Source organism: Chelonia mydas, chromosome 9 (genome assembly GCF_015237465.2).
Source record: "Chelonia mydas isolate rCheMyd1 chromosome 9, rCheMyd1.pri.v2, whole genome shotgun sequence".
Taxonomy (NCBI): Eukaryota; Metazoa; Chordata; order Testudines; family Cheloniidae; genus Chelonia; species Chelonia mydas.
The window spans coordinates 35884542-35906240 of NC_057855.1; the positions used below are offsets into that span (position 1 = coordinate 35884542).

Sequence of the window (21699 nt, forward strand, 5' to 3'; positions counted from 1 at the left end):
ACACTGCAGCCCCCAGCCACAGGAATGGCTTTGTCTGGACTGGTATTGGCTCCTGGTGGGCAGGCCAGTGGAGCTCAGCTAAGTCATTGGCCCCGTGCACCTGAGGGAGGGTATATAAATTCTGCCCTTGAGCCTGAGCCCAGCCTCCACTAGGATTAGTGTACAACTGAGTTCTTTGGGCTATTGTGAGCATTGCATCAGTTGCCTTTTTTGGGACTGGGTGGGAATTTTTCCCTCACCATCAGGCTGGCCAGGGTGGGGTGAGATTTTTTGCCTTCCCCACAGCAGCTCAGGGACCAGTGGGGTAAGGTTCAAGTGGTCACAACTCAACAGGTGGCAGGTATCCAATGCAGGTATTCATTCCATAGGGGACTGGTTCCCTGAGAAAGAAGAGTTGGAAGTAGACTTAGGGGAAGACATTCCCTAAAGAAGCTGCAAAACAGGCGTGAGGGTCCTAACACCTGATACAGCAAAGAGATGACCCCCTTTTCCCAGCCCCTGTACTCTCATTAGAGGGGAGTGCAGTGGAGTCCCAGCAACAGCCTAGGACCAGCTGGGTGAGGGGAAGCAGATGGCAGCCCTCCACCAGGTAGAACCAATTAAGGACGTAATCATGACTTGCACTGTATGAGTTACAGTTAGTTCCCAGATGAGTTAAGTATAAAGTTGTGGCCTAATTAAGCCACATCCCTTGCATTTTGTCTTTCTTTCTGCATGTCCAGGACAATGATCTAAGCCAGGTAGGGCATAAGGTGAATGATCCAAGCTATCCAAAACAGGCAATCCAACTAGTTTTTACCACTTTGGACTGGTATCAGAAGGTGATATAGTAAGTGTCCTATCACCTTGGGTTTATAGGTAGGCTTTTCTGAGGTAAAAAGAGATCAACTGTTGTTACCCCAGTGATGGCAAAATAAGGAGTGAATGACTGCTGGAGTACCAGGTGAAGGACAAAAGAGATTAAAATCTGCCACTCTGAATAGCTCCAAAAGGGGAATGGTGGGTTCAGAATGAGCTAAATGAAGTCAAGAAAACTAGGAAGGCCTGGTTCCATTCATGTTTGAATCTTTTTAGCACATTTAATTACAGTCTCTGCATGTTTCATTACACAACTGTGGAAAAAAATATAATTGTTTTAATTAACTATAGCAACACTGAAGCAGCAGCAACAGTTATTAACAACTTAAATTCCTTTAGTTTCCTGACCCCTTCAAGGCCACCATAAACTCCAGTATTGCATGCTTTATTGAAACCCTTTGCAATTCCCAAAAATCAGTTTCATGAAAATAGCTGCAGCCTTTTAAAATAAGTAATTACCTTGTAGACATCATGCACTGTGGTTAGTCTGTCAAATCGTAGATACATTGAATTTAACATGAGGACTATCTGAATAGGCTCACACTGGGCACAAATGTTAGTAAAGGTCACAACATCGCTGAACAATATGGTGCATTCTTTAAACTCTCCTGTGAACAGAAAGGTCTGTGTTAGCACTCCTTCCATTTATAAATAATTCTGATGAGCTGGACCAATCAGTAGCTGTGACTGCTATGCACACGCAAGACTTGTTTGCTGAGATTGCTTTTCTAACCAAATTTTTAGCAAATAAGATGATTCATTTAAGATCCATATTGGTAAGGGAGGATCTGATTTAATAAAGTATCAAATGTAAGAACTGCAGCACATCCTAGACAACCCAGGAAGCTGTCTACAGACATTTAAGCACCTGGGCCTGATTCAGCAAAGCACTTACGCACATTTTTAGTCTATCCCTACTCAAGGCAGCACTTAAGCAAACGCTTAACTTTAAGCCTGTGCTTAAGGCCCATTTACTTCAATGGAATTTAAGCATATGCTTAAATGCTGTCCTAAATAAGAATAAAAATGCTTTCCTAAATCCGGCCAGTGCTGGGCTTACACATTTTTTTAGAGGAACAACAGCATTGTAGAAGTACAGTCAATTTGTTCAATCGCCTCCTCTCTTCCACTCTGTCTTTTTCCTGAAGCTCTCCAGCCACACTCACACCTCCCACCTTCTGCCGAGGTCAGAACAAAGCCCGTTTTACTGGTGCCACTCGGAGCACTGGCATTGTGCTTGCTGAATGGGCAGCCACCAGAAAGGGGGTATCATTGAGTCTACATAGTTTGCACATCCCTGGAGCCAGCTCTGGATAACAGCACAGTTCCCAAACCTAGTATTAAGGACAGGGCTGCGTTTTTAAATACACATATCCTATTCATTCACCTGCCTCAACTCGTTTCCCCTCTTTTAGCTGGTTGGCCACGTGCTTTGGAAGCATAGCATAGAGCAGAGCTTCGGTCTTTTTCTTCTCTTCCTCCAGGTGCTTTGAGAGTATCCGCAGTTCTTCTTTCTTCCTCTCCAGCTGGTTGGAGAGCTCCATCTCAGCCAGCCTTTGCTGGTTGAGAAGAATCAAATCCCTGGTAACGTCATGAGGTGCTATGTCTGCAATGTGCATCTGTCTCTCTTCCAACTCATGCAAAGTGCGCAGTAAAGGTGAGCAGAGATAGAGCATGCACTGCAGAGACTCCATCCAGATCATCTGGCCTGTTTAGAACAGGAATTGGAAAAGAAAGTGAGGACTTTCAACAGCCTAGTTTTAGTAGTATGGGATTCTTAGCCCTTAGGACAATGGCTTATCTTTAGGTGTATGTCACCTTGGGGACTGTCAGGGTTTGTCTGCACTGCAATTAAAAACCTTTGACTGGCCCGTGCCAGCTGACTTGGGCTCTCACTGTGGGGCTGTTTAATTGTAGTGTAGATGTCTGGGCTTGGGCTGGACTCTGGGCTCTAGGATCCTGCAAGGTGGGAGGGTCCCAGAGCTCAGGCTACAGCCCGAGCTGGAATATCTGCACTGCACTTCAACAGCCCCGTAGCCCGAGCCCCGCACACCAGAGTCAGCTGGCATGGGCCAGCCGCTGGTGTCTAATTGCAGTGCAGACATACCCTCAGGTCCTAGAGTTTCTGTCAGACTATGACGGACGCTGTGCTGTGCTGTGCTGTGTAGGAAACAGTGGCTTTTTGCAACCGAAGGTGGCTAATCCTGACCCATTCTACTTCTCTATACTAGAAACCACTCTCCTCCCTTAGTCATTGCTTACAACATGCCTGTCAAAACTCCCATTGACTTCAGCGGAGCCTGGATTTTCACCCAGAAGGTCTATGGTAGAGTCAGGCATTGAACCCAGATTTTCTGAAACCCAGTCTAACGGCATATGACCACCTTTCCTATGAGAGTTTCTGACCCTTTGACAGTATGCTTGATATGCTATATGTTTTTACTTCGTCTGTAGGCACAGGAGAGAATTATTGAGTTTTAATGGTGACTTGTAAGGGGGAAAATTGAGATTGTGCTCTTTTTTGCTTCTTTATGATATATAAAGAATGCCTGAAGGATAGGTAGATTTTTCTTTCTTTCTTTCTTTCTTTCTTTCTTTCTTTCTTTCTTATTCTGCTTGCTTTCTGTGTTAGAAAATCAAGTCTTATCTATTGTGTTTTTCTAGAAAAATTGTATGGAGAACTGGAGAACTAACAGGCTTATGACATAACAGATACCATAGAAATTCAATGTAAATAACTCGGAGGAAATGTAATTTTCACTCTGACTGTTTAGAACTCCTTGTTTTGTTAACATCTTTTTTACTCAAACTCCCAATACACTTCTGAAACCTTCCAAAAGATCTCCAGCAAAACAATGTAAGACCAGATTTAACATGCATGATACTTCTAAGACAAAACGTGAGCAAACACATTTTTCAGGCCTTCTTGTTTATATCTTAAAGAAGCAAAGTGAGGGCAAAAACACATTTTTTCCTTTCCTTTTAAATATACACTTTGTTGCAACTAAATGGACCAATCAAAGCGCCACTCAATACCATTCTCTTTGAAGGAAAACCAATCAAATAAAGTGATTTCTTTGTCACAATAATTTAAACTGTTCTGTATTTTTAAGTAAAGAAGAAAGATAGAAATGAGAATCAGAAAGTATAAATGATTATAAACAAAAGCGAAACTGACTATTCTTTGATTGCAGTGGGCAGGAGGCAGTGGGAGGGAGAGGGAGGAGTGGCTCAGTGGGGCTGCCAGTGGGCAGGAGGCACTGGAGGGGGGGAAGCTGGCTGCCAGCGTAATTTTTTTCCATGGGTGCTCCAGGGCTGGAGCACCCACGGAGTCGGTGCCTATACCCTCACTATACAAATTGTTCCAGCTCCCTTGCAGGTGGTACTGAGAGCAGAACTTAGGTCGCTGGGCCTGGTCTTGCACACGCCAGACTACCAATGAAGGGGATGGTCTTGGCTGTGTGCTGGGGATATCCACTGGGACAAGTGGGAGGGGCCATGGAGTGGCAGCAGAACTACTCAGCAGAGATTGCCTTAACTTAATGGCTAAAATAGCTTCTGTTTTATCATCCTACCACATACACAACAAAGGAGAAGGACCAGAGAGTTTGTGTAGGGAGCTACCTTCTCATTCTGCCCCTGCTCACTATCTACTTTGCCCCAAGAACTCAGGAAGCCCCTAAAAAGATGGGTTCCGTGCTTTGGGGTGAGCACTTCTATGCATCCCCAATACCCCAGCCTTCCACAAATGGAATCTCATTTGTTCTGTTGCCAGAAAACCCACAATACCTGCAGAGGGAGGGGCAGGCATGAGTGTATTAAAGTATCACTCATCTTTCCTATACTATACAAACAGCTGGCCATTTATTTGTCTAATGCAGGGAGGGAGGAGAAATCAGCCAATTCAACTCTACAGTTATTCTTGATTTAGCAAGAGCCATTTATGTTCATTGAAAAAATTATGTACCTCTCAGCTCTAGCATTGGACGTTGTTTCCATGACTCTGGCATCATCTCTCTCCTAGTCCGGAAAACAAATTGACTGTTGATAAACTTCTGAACGCTAGAGATGGTGAATGTCACTTCTGGGTGCACGATACTGAAGTAATGATCCAGGCGAATGCCCATGGTCTGAAGGCCAGGGACAATCTTTTGAATGCTCACACCAGATTGCTTTACTCTGAGCTTAAAAACAACATGGGCCACAGGTTACATTTCAGGTCCTCTTTGGGATCAGCTACCAGTCATCTGAACCACCATTTGCAATATATGATCACTGTTTTCAAATGGACTTAGCTTCACACAGAGCCAAACAGTCAACCATCTCATGGCTCAGGTACATGGCTCATTCCTCCGCATTGCTTCTGTCTTATAGAATAACATAACATAGAACTAGGAAAAAGTGTTATAATCATACACGTGTATATGTTTTGCTAAGATTCCAAACTTTAATCTTCAGCGAAATATCAATTATATTCAAGTAATGAGTCTGATCTTTGTCTTGCTTACACCAGTGTAAGTCCTGTGCAACTCAATCAATCCCAGTGCAGCTAAAAACCAGTGCAAGTGAGAGGAGAATCAAGTCATTTTCCCCTCAATGCTATGCAGTAGAACATCAATGATTAGTAATGAGAAAGCACTGAGTGATCAGTTCAGTTCAGCTCCATTCTGCTATATGAACCATTTTTTCTAAGACTCATTAAGCTCCTTCCTTGTCTCCCCACAATTCCTGGCTCCCTAGGGTGTATAGCAATGTCATGGTGACTTTGGAGAAAAATGAATTCTAACATTAAAGAGGATTATATTATGTTTGTTTCTATAATCTGCCATGCTGTGATCTCTTTTCTGTTCCTCATATGGCCATGGTTTCACATTGTGGTGGCTATGGTAGTGGCAGCAGACTTAAGCTGTTTTCTGTGATTTTCAAAATGATTGTTATAATCTTAAATTTTGTAAGGGACATTCAGCATTTGGGATGGGTATTTCTAGAACCTTTTTAAAAGATATACCACTCATTATAGTTAAATACTATAATTACAAAAACAAATTAACCAGTCAGCCTTTGCCAGGAGCTACCACAAAGGGAGATCTGAGAGATATCACAGTATTGACCTACACTCAGAATAGAAAATAACTGTGGTGGCAAATGTGTTGGCAAATACTAACTTTGTAAGGGGCACCATTGACCTATGGTTACTTTCTTTGGCCGTATCTTTGATCAGTTTTTAGGGGTTTAAGAGCTGTCTTTGAAACTGATGATAATATGACCCTAATTTCAGCAGGGCCTGGGACTTTCTCCTCAACAAGCAATTCACTTTCCATAACTATGTTAAGTGCACCCCAGCTGAGGACCTGCCCCAACTGATGGGAGCAAGATCTTATTCTGCACAAAGAATCTGGTTGCAGTGGTGTTGATAAGATGCCTTAAAAGGCTTAAAACCCCTGATTTTCATTCACCATTTACTACATTATGAAGTGGGTCCCATCAACATTTTGAAACCTCTGTATCTAGCCCAGTTGCAGGAACACATCCCATAAGTGGCTAAGTTATTTGCTTTGCTTACCCTACCCACCCACATGCTCTCTTTCTCTCTCTCATCCATCCATCTCCTATGTGAAGCCAACATTCTCTGCAGAGCATGAGAGTAGAAAATTGAGGAGCTTGCCGGGGACCAAGATAAGGGAAATTAGCAAATCTAGGAGAGTTCCCCAGCACATAATCGCGGCAGTCAGTGGGAACGGAAAAGCTGCTCATACCAGTCCCCTTGTGGCAATACGTTTGTGAAAGAGAAATGGCTCAGAGTCCTGCCGTTAGGAGTGAAAAGAAGCTGGGTTCCTCTTCCCAGAGGATGGGGTGGTGTGCCAGTCACGTGGCTGTGTGTCTGGGTTTTCCTAGAAGAGGAGCCCTTTGCTGCATGCAGAGTCTCACTGATCAGCCAGGCTCCACTGAAGTCACTGGGTGAACAGGAGATTGTGAGTGGGGGATGTAAAAGGGAAGTCAGATGCGAGTGCTGGGCTGTCAGGGGAGAGGTCACTTTGCTAGGGAGTCCAGGAGATAGGGAAAGATGTTGGAGAATCCAGGAAACTAATGGGTGTTTGATGATTGAGTGACTGAGAATGATGCACCATGTTAGCATGTGTGCAGCCACTTCACACTCAGAAATCTCAGTGAATCCCCTTGCAATGCAGGAGACCCCACTTCAAGTCCCCCCTCCGACTGATGAGAAGAAGGGATTTGATCAGGTATCTGCTACCTTTCAGCACTAACCACAGGGCTATGTGATAATCTGATGTAGGGCTCCCTCAATCTCTCCTACTGAAGTTGTTGCACTTTAGTTAAATAATTAAATATTAACTGGGTCAGAGACAGAGTGAGAATCACTCCATAGCCTAGTGGTTAGTGCACCGGGTGAGCCCTGGCCTTACGGTTATAAGGAGGTTCTCCTCCCACACACACACTCCCTGGCCATTTTGTGTGGCGCTAGATGGCCTCTGAGCACATCTACTGGATCAGGCCACACACAGGAGTGAGATAGAGGAAAACCTATCTTAACACAGTTCATGGATTGCTAGCAGAGATGGGCACCTATCTCTATGAGTGGGATGGGGCGTAGGACGCAACCCTGTCATTGCTCAGCATTGCAATGCCTAAATCCCTTTGTGAATCTGGGCCTATATGGCTTGTGTGTGTAAAACTTACTTACCAGGTACTTGCCTTACCTCTTCATCAAAAACAATATGGAAAGGAAGTCCATTGCAAAATGTTTTTGTATCGATCCAGAGGGTTGTAGGATAAGCAGGATCAAATCCTCTCAGAAGTTTACCTGCAGTAAGATAAATCTGAAGCTTTTGATCATATTGCAGCTCAGAAAAATAATTAACAGGATGATATGAAACAATAAGGTAAATCAATATGAATAATGTGTGAGTATAGATATGTGCAAATTCTAGGTGTGGTATGCCGTAGATAAATATAAAGCGGCTCATCCATTTCAATTTTATCTGGATGAAAAAGTTTAGGTCTTTAAACCCAGAAAAATATGAATTTTTATGTGTGTGAAATTATGCAGAAAATAGATGGGTACCAGTGTGGCTCTGTTAATATTTCAGATACTATAGCAATTGCCACTGCGATATTCACACCAAAGGGTATATAACAAAGGTGTTCAATATAGTCTGCCAGCTGCTTATGGACACTCACAGTGGAAAGGTTTAGGGACACAGTTTGCTGTCCCTTATGTGCAGAAATCTGGTCCAAGTAATGGAGAACAAAAGGAGTGTGTGTGAAACATTCCTTGAGCTTTTTCTGAAAGCAGTTGCTTTGTCTGTGGAAAGGTAGCAGCTTGCAACCAGAAAGGTGATGTTTTCATATTACATGCTGAGCACAAAGCATGTAGATTAAAATGTCAAAAGTGCCTACATAAAACACATGCCCAAGTCTTGTTGATTTTCAACAGGTCTTAGGCACCTCAGTCACTTAGGGTATGTCTACACTGTGATTAAACACCTGCGGCTAGCCCTTGTCAGCTGACTCAGGCTTGTCGGGCTCGGGCTGAGGGGCCGTTTAATTGTGGTGCAGATGTTCAGGATCGGGCTGCAGCGACCCATCTATTTTCTACATAAAGGTACATCTCCAATGCAATTAAACAGCCCCCCAGCTGTGGGTGTTTAATTGCAGTGTAGGTGTACCTTTAAGCAGTTTTGACTATTTTACCCATATAACAATAAACAATCTCTGAGAGTGGGGAAATGCATGATTATTACTGCATGGTTTATAGCTAAGCATTCTCCAGTAACCCATAACTATCAGACTGCTGATTATTTCAAGTGATCTATTTTCAAATGTCTGTCATTAGGACCAGAGGAACAAAGGTAGCAAGTTCTCCGGTGACTATGGAGAGAAGGGGGCTAGATTAAGAATGCAAGGCCTAATTTTCAGAAGAGTTGAGGTTCTGCAGCTCTAGTTGAAGTCAGTGGGAGCTCAGCATCTTTGAAAATCAGACCCTTGGAAACTCCAACAATTGACGAGCTGTTACAAGTTAACACAAGGAATTAATTTCTTTGATTTTTAAAATGCAGTTCTACTTCAAAAAGTGATAAATGGCAATTTTGTACTCAGCAGATCTGCTCGTTCTGTATATTTAGAGTCTAGGTTGATGCTAGATTCAGACATCAGTTTTCACTCCTATTAGCCCTATTGAACCAAAACAGCTGTGGGAAAGTGAACTGGATTCTAATCTTTGTGGATCACCAACAGAATTCAATCAGCTACCCTTGAGAGAACTTACTGATACCTATTGATACACAGGTGTCACCTAGGGCATTAATCAGACAGCATTATACTTGCATAGCTGTAGCAGAGGGTATAATTTGACCCACAGCACCAATACAGTTCCTGATCTTTGAAAAGGAAATAACCCAGTTTGAATCAGATCTCAGGCTGAGCTCACAAAGCTGGCAGCTAGAAAACCTTTTATTTTATTTTATTATTTATAAACTGAGACTACTTGATCTGGAAATCATTGTAATTAAACATGGAACTCCATGTTGCTGTTTTTACAGAAGCACTTTTCATGTATAAACACACTCTAAAGATGAGACACTTTAACACAACCTGCTGCACTTGAGAATGTGCTGTCAGTAAGCATGTTTCTTTGTCCACAACTTTGATGGAATACGATATTCTACTGAAAGGATACAGGGAAAATATGATTGGTGAGTAGTAATGGAAGTGAAGTTATGTACGGCTTATAGAATACTAAATTAACAGTATTAATAGATGATGTCAGATTCCCTTTGAATGATCTCCCTCTTACCTCTTCCTAGTGTAACGATTCCTCTGATTGTTTCCCAGTGATTTTTCTTGGCAGGACAAATAGAAACAAGGCTTGTTCTGTCTCTAATCTTATTCAGGTTTTTTTCAATATCCTGTGGAATAAACCCAATCTGAACATTCAACTCTTTTTTCAGTTCTTAAAACTCTAGCTCTGAGGGCCAAATCCTCATCAGGTGTAAATCAGTATAGGCCCACTAACTTCAAAGAAGCTATGCTAATTTACACTAGCTGAGGATCTGACCCAAAGAAAAATACTTTAATGGAGATAAAAAAATATAAAGGGCCAAATTTTCAAAATTCCTTGACCCCAGCCTTTGAACTTAAACTGAGACATGCAAATTTGGTAGTTCAACATACAGTTGTCTGTGGTGTACAAGATGTTGCACACCCAGACAGTAACAGATTTGTACAAATGTCCAAATCAGATACTTAGCATCTACCTGATGTCCATGTGCAAATTCCATTTGTGCAATCCAAATTTAGGAACTCAGAAATACATGCCCAAAAATGTGGGTATGCACATGAGGGTACGCACACTGCAAGCTTAGAGGCAGCTTTTGAAAGCTTGGTACCTACATTTATATTTTTATACCAGACTAAACAAATAACTGCAAATAAATCATGTCAAACTTCCTAAGTTAGTTCCCAGAGGCTCAGGGCCTGAAACTGTGCAGTGATTAGCCATCCTTACTTCTTATTGAAATATTTGATTTCCTACAGATTTTAATGGGAGCTGAAGGCATTCAGTAAATTGCAGATTGGACCTGCAGGACCCAGTCCTGCATATTATTCTGTGGAGTCAGTGGGATCTGTCTACATGAAGTAACTTGCAGGATGGGAACCTTAAATGGTAACAGCAGATTCATCTAACGTATTTTGGGTAAAAAAATCCCAGGTACAATATATATTAATGAAAGATATTTATTTCCCTGACATTTATTTATAGGAGGAACTTCAAAATACCTCTTTATTCAGTTGTTTCTCAATTTGCCTTCCAGAGTCAGCAATGTATTGTGGTGAGGAAGAGAATTTATTTCTCTTTTTGTATGAAAATACAGGTTTTTGAGTGACAAGGAAAACTATATGTTCTTTTTTCCCAGTTCTTTCTTCCTCCTCTGTTTGATTGACTATTTCCATTGAAATTTCAGTGTTGAAAAAATCCAGGGCTGCTGCACCAATGATTCCTGAAAGGGAATAAAAGACAAATTTCTGTAGCGAACTAAAACCTTCCATTGTAACAAATATCTGTGCAATGCTGTGTACTAATTCTAGCATTTATACCTAACTTATGCAGTTTTGAGTGTTTATATATAAAAAATCAGAAGCGCAAGATGACATGATGAATCAATAAGACTAGGTACACCAATGTGTACATTTTGGGCTAAATCCTCAGCTGGTGTAAATCAGCCTACCCCCAGTAATTTTATATAGCACAAGGGCGATTTACACTAAGCTTTGATGCGACGTACACGTTGGGATGTTATGAGACATATTTAACTATCAACATAGCAAACAAAGTTAGTTCAGAAGATCTGTAGAATCTGAAAAATTCTCTAAGGACTGAATTGAGCCTTTAGACGGAGCCATAAGTAAAAAGGGGTTTGTAGCTGCACTACCCTAAGCAGAGCGCTGAGGAGGAATTGTGACTCAGAGACACCTCTCCGATTCGGAATCCCTGCAGAGCTCCCATTTGATGTGGGGAGTGGCGGGGAAAGAGTGGTAGTTTGCATCATTTTCTGCTTTGGCTCGTTTTCAGACACTGCACTCTGCTGGCTGGGCCATGGAGGTAGCCTCCCCATCGCCTCGCCTCAATCAGCCTGCCTCATCCTCGCCCATATGGGCCCAGGAGAGTAGTATTGGGCTAGAAGGCCCTGGTCTCCCACCCCCCTTTCACTCCATGCCTAGATTCAAGATCCAAACATGTCCTGTATTGCTAGGTTGAGGGGTGCTTTGAGGCTTTACTCGTCTTACCCTCCTGTGCGGATTAGTCTCAATCTAGCTGATTGTCATGCATGTACAAAATGTTTTCCTTTGTAAAACACACTGCAGCTATTTTCTAATATGTATATTTAGACAGATTATAAAGTTTTGCTATGATTCTTCCTTTTTATTTTGAATAACATTTTACACAGTCTGACCTTGATTATGTACTCAAGGGGAATTTTCTCTCTTGAAATAAGACATTGCATCAACATGCATTATTATTGCTTCCATTTGTACTTAGTAATATGTGGTAGCTGAGTGCAGTATTATACAGTGACAATGATCTGAAAAATTATTCTGAATTTCTAGAGACTGGTGAAGTCTCAAATCGCTATACATTCTGAAATATCAAAAGGCAATGGGTATTCATAAAGGGAGAAGCTTTGATTCCCATTTGAGATTACAAGTTCCTTTGAAGGGGCTTAATCATCTAGAGGTTACGAGTAGGGATCTATTTAATCATAGCACAAATTGTGAAATATAGTGATTCTCTCAATGTTCACATGGATCAGTTTCTGAGTGAAGATATAGATTCTTGCAAATGATAATGGAGAGCCTAGTGCTGAATTGAGTCCAATGGCAGTTTTGCCTGGATATTCATTGCAGGATGTCTCCATGATCTATTTTTAACATCTCTCCTCAGATTAAGTGTCCTTTATACTCCATTTTAATGATTTTAGGGTTATGAGATATTGACAACTAGCACATAGGTGGACTCCATAATGCATATCAGCAGTTTCAACTTCTTCCATCATAAAAATCTGTATGTTTTAGAACTGCTATGACAGGACAGACATTAATGGACTGCTGTTGCAGAATTGCTGAGCACCCCAAATCCCACTGAAGTCAATGAAAGTTGCAGATGCTCAGCATCTCTGCAAATTAAACCATAACAGTAAAATATTTAGAAGTCAATCAAGATTCTGTCGGGCTGTCAATTCTCATCCTTGTGAAAACTAAGCAAAGAATAGCTGCAAATGTATGAGTCTGTAGATGTAATGCATTACTAGCTCAACTGCATTATTACCTGGAACAATATGGCAGAGACCTCTTCTATCTGAGTAGTAATGTAAATGCATTGACCCATCTTCATTCTTTTCTACCCTAAAAGAAGGTGCATTCATCTCCTGAAAATAATAATAATAGTTAAATAGTTAAATATCCTCTATCATAAGGAACTAGTGCAATAGCAAGCTCTATAAAAGCACCTTGTATCTTATCAAAATAAATAGTTATACTTTATAACGCTGATCTCATTTCATTTGCATTTATCAGAAATGAAAGATCTTTATGTTAGAAGGAAACTATACCTTTTATTTGATTCAAAGTATTGAATAACTTTACGTCTAGTATTAAGGATAACTTAGAATAGCTGACTTCTTTCCCCACTAGTGCATCAGAATAATTAATTTCAGTGCACAAGAGGGATGGTTGTAGCACAGTATTTTGTTGACACGTTGGTATGTAAACCCTGGCAGGGTACATCCATATCTGCTCAGTAGTTCTTACTTAAACTTGCCTGATAAGAAAGAGACAGGTAGCTATGTAATGCATCCAAGTTCTCGATGAACTCGTAGAGATTTCCACCCAAAGTTCTCAGCATATGGTCATAGCCTGACCGTTTGCAAAATTCAAAGAAAAACTCTCCAAACTGCTTCAGAACCATATCAGGGGGGACATCTGGCAAAATAAAGATACCTTAATTAATTAACATGACAGACGTGAGAGTTCGAACAATGCTGAGAAATGGACTAACAATAAATGCAAAATGTTTGTAAAAAAGATAGTGAATGTTAAGAAATGTGTGTGTAACACACAGCAGAGATCAGGGAGGGTGAAAGTACAAAGCTCTCCTTTGTACTCTCTCTACCCTGGGGTCTTGTGTGCATTCCTGGGCTTAACTGGGAGCATCCTGAGACCAGCTCTAGCTCACTAGCTGTTAGCCCCAAGAAGCTGAAACCACAGATGGGGGATCAGGGTAGTGTAGGGGCATCCCATCTTGCCCCCTTTCCTTCAGCCATGACCCCATATGTAACAGGAAAGGGACATAGGAGCCCCTATGCCACTAGAATATCCTCCTTTCACTGAGTTGTTCTTCCATCCATTGCTTACTAGGTTGGCTTTATGGCAACATAGTGCAAAGCAACCATGCTACACCCAAATATCCCAACCCACAAGTCTAATTTGGTCAGTCTTTTGAAATGTATTGATCTCCAACTAGCAGCAAAAGCCATGGCTATGTATTACGCATCTTTATTGTATATTATTTTTAAAGAAAAGTTGCAAAAAAAAGTTATATGACTGTTACAAATGGAAAAACATGTATTTTCTCTAGCTGTCCCATTGTCTAAAATAGAAAACAAAAAAGCCATCTCCAGTACATGTCTGAAATTCTAATGTTTTCAATATTAATTCTTAATACTGTTCTCTGACTCTGTTCTCCCCATTGGTGCCTGGAGATGAAAACTGCACCTCCCTGAGCCCTGGGGCTGCAGCCATCTTCTTGGGAGAAGAGCAGGCAATGTTTTCACTATTGCCTTCCCCCAAAAGGGTAGATGGGGAGGATGGTCTTAAACAGAGTTCAGGGCCCTGTAGGACCCCACACTAGTGGAGGGTGTCTGGTCAATTAATCCTAACTAACATTACCCATTTTGGGAGCTCCAAACAGTGGCCTGCTCCAAGCACTTTTTATCATGAGGTTGGTGCAACTGCCTTCTGGATGGACTTCCCAACTCCGACCCTGCTCCAGTATAAGCAGGTATAACCCAAGATCAGCTTAGTCCCTGGTTTATAGAAAGCCCAGTTACACTCCTGTTGAACTCATTTGGAAAACTTCCATTGACTTATATGGGGCACAAGACCTCAGAGGCTTGGGCCCAGGTATTGTTTTGTATTGCATTGACATACCTAACATTTTGCAGGCTTTGTCAATTAGCTGCATTGTGATCTCATCTTTGTAAACTTCAAAAGTCAGAAATGTGTCCTGAACTCCTGCCTGGATTCTGAAACAAAAATGAGATTCATGTTGCAATATCATTCTAAACAGAATACGTTTAAGACCCAGCTGGCATCCCTTAATCACAGTTCTCCTATTTGCACCCCTCACTGTGGTACCTGAGAATGACCCTTCCCTTCATTAATGTTAACTGGATAGATGAGTACCTGTTGAGGACAGAATCTAAACTTAGGGCTCAAACCTGCAACCTTTGCTCATGTGAGAGGTCACATTGACATTGGTGAGACTTAAGTACATGCCTAAGTGATTGGCTGAATCAGGATGTATGCTGTACAAGGCTAATCATATTATTCATTATGGTAGTTCCTATGAACCCCAACCTCGTATCAGTGCCCCATTGTGTTAGGCACTGTACAGATGACAGTATTGCTTTTGCTTTTGTTTCATTGGTTTACTGTACATTGTGGCACATTCTGATACATTCCTGGTTCCCTGTGGGCCTGAACCAAAACCTATTTGAGTCAATGGGAATCTTTCCATTGGTTCCAATGGGCTTTGGATCAGGCCCTGTGCCTCTTCGTATCTACATTTGCTTTATTTTTATTTCTTTATATTATGTAAAATTTCATAAAGCTTTTCAAGTTAAAGAGAGAGAGAGAGAGAGAGAGAGAGCAAAATCAATGTTTTCTATTACATTTAATTACTTTCCCCTGAGGCTCCTAGATGAAATTGATTTCAAAATAAGGGTGGCTTCTATTCAGCATAATTACTTTTCAATAATGATACAATGAGCCAGTGTGTCTATTGCACACATGTCCCTCAGACAAAACGTCATCCTTCATTATTTGGTCTAACACATGAGGTAATTAATATCCTAGGATAAAATGTTGCAGTGTAAAAGCCTTGACTTTGATTTAATAGGTATTTTTAATGATTGCTTACTGAATAATGAATACTTCAGCATTCATTCAACAGTGAGAGATTGGTATTCTGTGGTACTATATTCCTTTTTATACTTTCTCTTAATTTATTAAATTCCATAGGAATGAGTTACCTTAATTTTTCCCACGTTTCTTCACCATATTTTTCAACCACCAAAAACTTCAGGCATGTGTTTATAAATCCATACTGCAAAAATAAATATAGGAATATGGAAAAATTATTTACAAAAGTGCCCTTGAATCATGCAAGCCCATAATATTTTAAATTCCACTGTTATAATATAATACAAAATAGAGAAATAACACTTTGCACTCATTTAGTTCCTTTCAACCAAGTCCTTTACAAAGTTGTGTATTATTTATCCGTACATTTAAAAAAAAAATTTAGGGTAAAAAAAATTCTTAGTCCTGTTTTATAGATTAGGAAACAGGCAAAAGCAGGCTAAAATCTGTTCTGATACACTGATGTCAATCCAGATTCACTCCCATGGAGTGAAAGGAGTTAGTGCAGATTTAAATCAGTGTAACAGAAAGCAAGATTAGCCCCACTGTTGTCTCAATTATTGTGTATGTGTTTATCTGGGTACCTATAAAATGGAGGTGACAGTGGATTAAAAAGGCGAGTAAACATTAAGTTATACAGATAAATAGTATCATTACAGCAATACTTACCTGAAGTTAGGGGTAGCTTTTGCAAATTGGAGACTTACCCAAATTCACATGGGCATGATCCAAAGCCCACTGATGTTAATGTTAAACCCAACTGTGAGAGGAATGGGGTTTGGTGTAGGCCCATGGTGAGTTGGTGTGAGAATGGGGACTGCAGAGCCCAGTCGGCCCTCCAACCCCACTGCTTAAAATGATTAAAATCACTATTTTAATATCAGAATTTACTTAGAAGAAAAGGAAAGTCCTCAGTAAGCATTTCTGCCACATTTTTAAATTTTCACAATGAAGGCCTGATCCTGCATTTCTTCAGTATTATCATTATACAGCAGGCAAAACCTGCAGAGAAGTCAATGGGAATTTTACTTGCTGCAGGTACTTGACAGAGCAGTGGGATACTGCATTGCTGCTGTGCAGGTCAATGGAAAGAAGCATCATTTCTGGGATTTGATAAAATGCACGATATTCACCAGAATGATCAGAATAGGGCTTGTCATGGAAACACATGTTTAAAGAATATATATATATATGTTAACCTGTCAAAGTTAGTCACATAAATTCAGGGCAAGAAAACTTGTAAATCCATAGAAGCTATTCTGTTTGATTGACACTATTCCCCATAAGAGTTATGTTGTCTATCAGTGGTTAATGTGCAATCCACGCCACATCCAGGCAGACATTTGCATCTTGGCCAATGAATAACTTTCTAACCTTAATAAAGTATCCATCACTCTTTTCGAGGGACCTGCTCTAAATGTCTGTCTGTGACAGGTGGGTTACACCATCTCTCTATTCATAGCTCAGTGGTTTGAGCATTGGCCTGCTAAACCCAGGGTTGCCAGTTCAATCCTCGGTCCGGCTTTGAGCAGGGGGTTGGACTAGATGACCTCCTGAGGTCCCTTCCAACCCTGATATGCTATGATTCTAGGTCCAACGCTGCATTTCTGTCATCCTTAAATTCCTATCAGAAATTGCCTTCTCCCCCACTCACGAGCTCTTGTGCGCCAAGTTTAAGCCCCCACCGCGCTCTGAAAGTGCCGGGTAGTGATGGGACTATTACAGGGCAGGGTTTGTCTAGAACAGTGGTTGACCCCGCAATTACGCTCTAGCTCCAGGTCCCTTCGGGCACTGCAGTGACGAGGAGCCTTTCTTTTGATTTCGGTTAAATCTGGCCTGTAGGTGGGATAGGGGATCTTTAGCCACTTCCAGAGCTGTTCCTGCGCTCCGGGCTGTACCGCGAGAGGCGAAATGCCAGATCTGCCCTTCCACAGACACCCCCTAAGCTTCCCCGCCAGGCACAGGGCAGGCTGGCTGCTGGCGGGGAATCCCCCAGTGGGGCCGGGGGTGGAAAGGGACCCAAGCGCCACTCACCATCCTGGCACCGAAGGCGCAGCGCTGGATCCCGCTGATCTCACCAGAGCCGGGCCCCTCGTTTAAAGAGGCGAAATCCCCCAGGACAGAGAGGGCTGCCCCGTCTCCATGGTACCTCGGGGTCCTCAGCGGTTCCCCTGCTCCGCACAAGCAGAGAGAAAGGCTTTAAGTCGTGGCCCATGGGCGGGCAGCCGGCCCCTAGCAAAGCCTCAGCAACCCCGTCCCCGGTGAATCAGGCACCGCGACGGGTCTGGAGTCTCCATCCTCCCCACGGGCAGTCAGGAGCCGCTGGCCATCCGCAGCAAGGCGGCGATCATCTCCCCCCAGCGGTCCGGGCCGGAGGAGCCGGCTCATGCTGGAGCTGCAGCGCCTGTCTCCCTCCCCCGCAAACGCCCATCCGCAGCTTTTCGGGCTTGCTGCCCCTCCGCAGCCGGGGCTGGGTGGGTGCCGATCGCTTGGCGCTGCGCTGGGCGGCGCTGGGGAGCCCAGGTCGCTGTCCAAGGGGCGCGGGTGCTGAACTCCTCGCTGCTCCGGAGCGAGCCCCGGTCATTCAGCCCTGCCGCCAAGTGCCCATTCCGCCGTGCCCAGCGAAGCCTGGGGAGGGGGAGCCCCGAATCTGCCAGCCCTGACTGCGGCTGCCGGAGAACAGAGCCGAGCTCACAGGGGCGCGACTCCCTCTGCCCCTGTCCCGAGCTAATTCGTTTCACCTGCGGCATGTGTACGAGGCTTCCGCAAGTGGAGTGGGCACTGCCGGGGCGCCAAGCCGACCCCATAGAAAACCCACACTTCTGCTTCAAAGCAAACACGGAAGCGTGGAAGACGGCAGGCTTCGGCAGGCTTCTTCACTGCGCCTTGCTCTCTAAAAAGGGCTTTGTTTTTCCTGGCCTTCCGAGCCGCTTGTACAGCAATTAATTAGGCAGAAAAGGAAATTTACCAGCCCTTGCAGGAATGACAAGTAAGCCAGTAAAATGCAAACGAAGGCCCCATTACGATGGAGTTTTTCCAGTGATGTTTTTGTTTTCCTGATCGAAGGTATCTTATCGCAAATTCTGGCAAACACCCTTACTGAAATCCTAAATTACAAGCTAAAATCCGCATGGTTTGATTAACATAGCTAAGAAGATCACCGGGCTTGCAACGCTTTTTTAATGACTCATAGGTAATTGTCATTAATAAGCCAAGTATTGTATCAAAAACATTCACAGTGTGTTTTCATTCAAAGGATACTCAGATTTAGTTAGGAAAAAAAATATAATTTAAAGCTTCTGCATTGGACTTATTGCTGCAGTTACATGGGGGTGTGAGGGATAGCTCAGTGGTTTGAGCATTGGCCTGCTAAACTCAGGGTTGTGATTGTGAGTTCAATCCTTGACGGGGCCATTTAGGGATCTGGGGCAAAAATTGGGGATTGGTCCTGCTTTGAGCAGGGGGTTGGACTAGATGACCTCCTGAGGTCCCCTCCAACTCTGCTATTCTATGATTCTAAGGGTTCCTGTAGCATTTATACACACATGCCACATTTCCTGGTGCACCATCAAATATTTATTTAAACATCGACCTGTAATAGAAGGCTGTTAATCAGTGTAAGAGCTAGAACGAATCCATCCGATGAAGTGAGCTGTAGCTCAGGAAAGCTTTTGCTCAAATAAATTTGTTAGTCTCTAAGGTGCCTCAAGTCCTCCTGTTCTTTCTGAGAACATCTATACTGAGCTCCCCTGTGAGAGGTACAGAGGCGATCCGAGTTTTGTGCGCTCAAGCAGTTTTTCAGTCAATTTCATGCCTTGCCTTTCACGCTTTTACTTCACAAGAGCTGCCTTGCCTCTTGATCGCTGAGCCCTAGATCCCTAGTCTGTAGATGTCGGTACTACTAGCTGAGAGCCAGCTACCTTCCATAAAGGCCCCAGGACGGAGCACCATGTAACTGATTCATTTCAGTTGTTTAAGGTTCTAAAAAGGGGTTGCTAGTTTGCTGCTAAGCATCTGGGAATGATCACGCTCAGGTAAGTGTGACACGACGTTCCAGTGTCGTGACACAACAGATCTAGCGGATACTCCCGTTATTCTTTTAATCACAAACATTACTATCAAGGCAAACATCGCATCTCTGTCCTAAGTCCTTAAAAATGCCCACTGTGTTGTAACTGAGTTGTGAAACAAAACCTTGGCAGTTAGAGCACACCATGAAATTGCTGTAAAACGGAAATCAATAACATTTTAATGTAAATACAAAAACCAAAGTGAGAGCATTATACATAGCTGGTCTCTGGGGTTACATTGGTCGTACGTTCGATGTAGGCGTTATGTATAACAAATAAAAAACAGGTTAGAATTAGGAAGAAGTTAAATTCAACCAGCTGGGCCAAATTCAGCTCTGGTGAAGCTTCAGTGATATTAAATTTGGCCATTATATTTTGTTCTACATGAACGCTGAGGGTTCTTGCGTTCAAAGTAAATAGCCAGCAAAAGGAGAAGAGATTTTTCTAACAGTAATTTCAACCTAATGAAGGGGGTTTATAAAGCTGCATTCAGCTACGAAGAATACAAGCGTATCAGTGAGGCAGAACCCTAGAGCAGCAGCATATCTGGCAGTGAACTTGAGAGTTTCCCTTTTGTAACTGGTCTTTTAAAAGCATAAAAATTACTTTTTGCTGACATTATGTATTCAGTTCAGTGGTTGCTCCTTTCCTGTTTCGCAAAGTAATTCAAATGAAGTAAAACTCCTCCGACCTGATGTTTTAAAACATCAGTCTTACTACACTATTCCAGCCAAGAGAGTCAGTTTCTATTATTCGCAAAAAGAAAAGGAGTACTTCTGGCACCTTAGAGACTAACCAATTTATTTGAGCATAAGCTTTCCTGAGCTGCAGCTCACTTCATCAACTTCTTTGTAATTTGACCTCTAGAGGGCGTCCCTTCCCAATTTTAAATTTAGAAGCGCACTGCAAGGGAGCAACACAACGTGTATTGCTCTAGGATTATTAGCAGATTCTTGACTACTCAGAGGAATGAATATATTCGAGGTAAATAAAGACCAAAAATATATTAAGAATTTTTACGGTTAAAATGCATCCCTTTATATGCCTTAGGTCCTGTTATGCTCAGAGGAACATGACTATAATATTGAGATCTGGCATCTGGGTGCCTAAAATCATGCTCTTAAATCCATTCTGAGCCTCTACTTAAAAGTAATCTGATTTTCAGAACCACTGAGCACCCTCAAATCCCATTAAAATCAATAGGACAGCAGCTGCTCAATACTTTGTGAAAATCAGACCACTTCTAGTCAGCTGCTCAAATATGAATTTGAGCCTAGATTCTCACAGAAACTCCAATTAATTTTAATGAGAGTTAAGCACCTAAATGCCTTTCAGGAGCTGGGCCTCCATAACTTTCAGTGTAAAAAAAATCAGTCTAATTTTAAAACAACAAGATGAATGAATACATTACCACCAACCGAATGGATGAATATGTGTGTATTATGCAATGACTATGTCACCATCACTAAAGCCTTTCAGTAAAGAGAATAGTGTCATAGTGCAAAATTCTGAAAAATCCAGTTCTGCTAATACAAGCACAAACCCAGTAGTACATTATTCCCATAAAACACTGTAACCAACCCTTATATCTTATATTAGAATGAGTGGTTAAAGTCTAGGTGGGACACTCTACCAGAACAATTAATGTAGGCTCTTGTGATTTGGGTCAAATACTCAACTTCTGACTCCATTTTTAATTAGTCCTTCCTGACAACAATTCACCCTCCTGTAGAGCTGGCTGGAGAACAACAATTCATTACAACCTCTGAGGTTCCAAAATTTGTTTTCATTCTGCGCTGGAACAAAACCAACATCTTTTAAATGTTTTCAGAAAATGAAATTGTGTCTAAACATCTATTTTTAATCAGGTTTTCGATTTGGGTTTCTCTTTCTCCAGCTTTCTCTGTCTCTCTGGAAGGAAGTGACTGGGGAGTCCACCCTGCACTGCAGAAACCTTCCCAGTGAAAAATTCATCAAAATCAATACATGTCCAAAAAAAAAAATGTTTTGGCTTTGATGAAACAACATGATATTTCAATGGGGGGAGGGGGGG

At 42.2% G+C, this 21699-nt stretch overlaps 1 protein-coding gene across 2 annotated transcripts in view; it reads right to left on the reverse strand.

Moving 5' to 3' along the window:
• LOC102948195 (guanylate cyclase soluble subunit beta-2) overlaps window positions 1–18038 on the reverse strand; it is a 30066-nt gene extending 12028 nt beyond the window's left edge. The window contains exons 1-11 of one of the 2 annotated variants that reach the window (XM_037908986.2): window positions 17611–18027; window positions 15687–15760; window positions 14584–14678; window positions 13196–13356; window positions 12704–12803; window positions 10657–10877; window positions 9674–9785; window positions 7578–7681; window positions 4826–5042; window positions 2246–2566; window positions 1318–1466 (exon numbers count right to left, since the gene is read on the reverse strand). In XM_037908986.2, the coding sequence (XP_037764914.1) occupies window positions 1318–1466; window positions 2246–2566; window positions 4826–5042; window positions 7578–7681; window positions 9674–9785; window positions 10657–10877; window positions 12704–12803; window positions 13196–13356; window positions 14584–14678; window positions 15687–15760; window positions 17611–17613 (1557 nt within the window). In that variant the 5' untranslated portion in view covers window positions 17614–18027. Of the gene's footprint in view, window positions 1–1317; window positions 1467–2245; window positions 2567–4825; window positions 5043–7577; window positions 7682–9673; window positions 9786–10656; window positions 10878–12703; window positions 12804–13195; window positions 13357–14583; window positions 14679–15686; window positions 15761–17610 lie in introns of both variants that reach the window. The other variant, XM_043522888.1, reaches the window with a different exon arrangement.
• Window positions 18039–21699: the final 3661 nt, after the last annotated feature.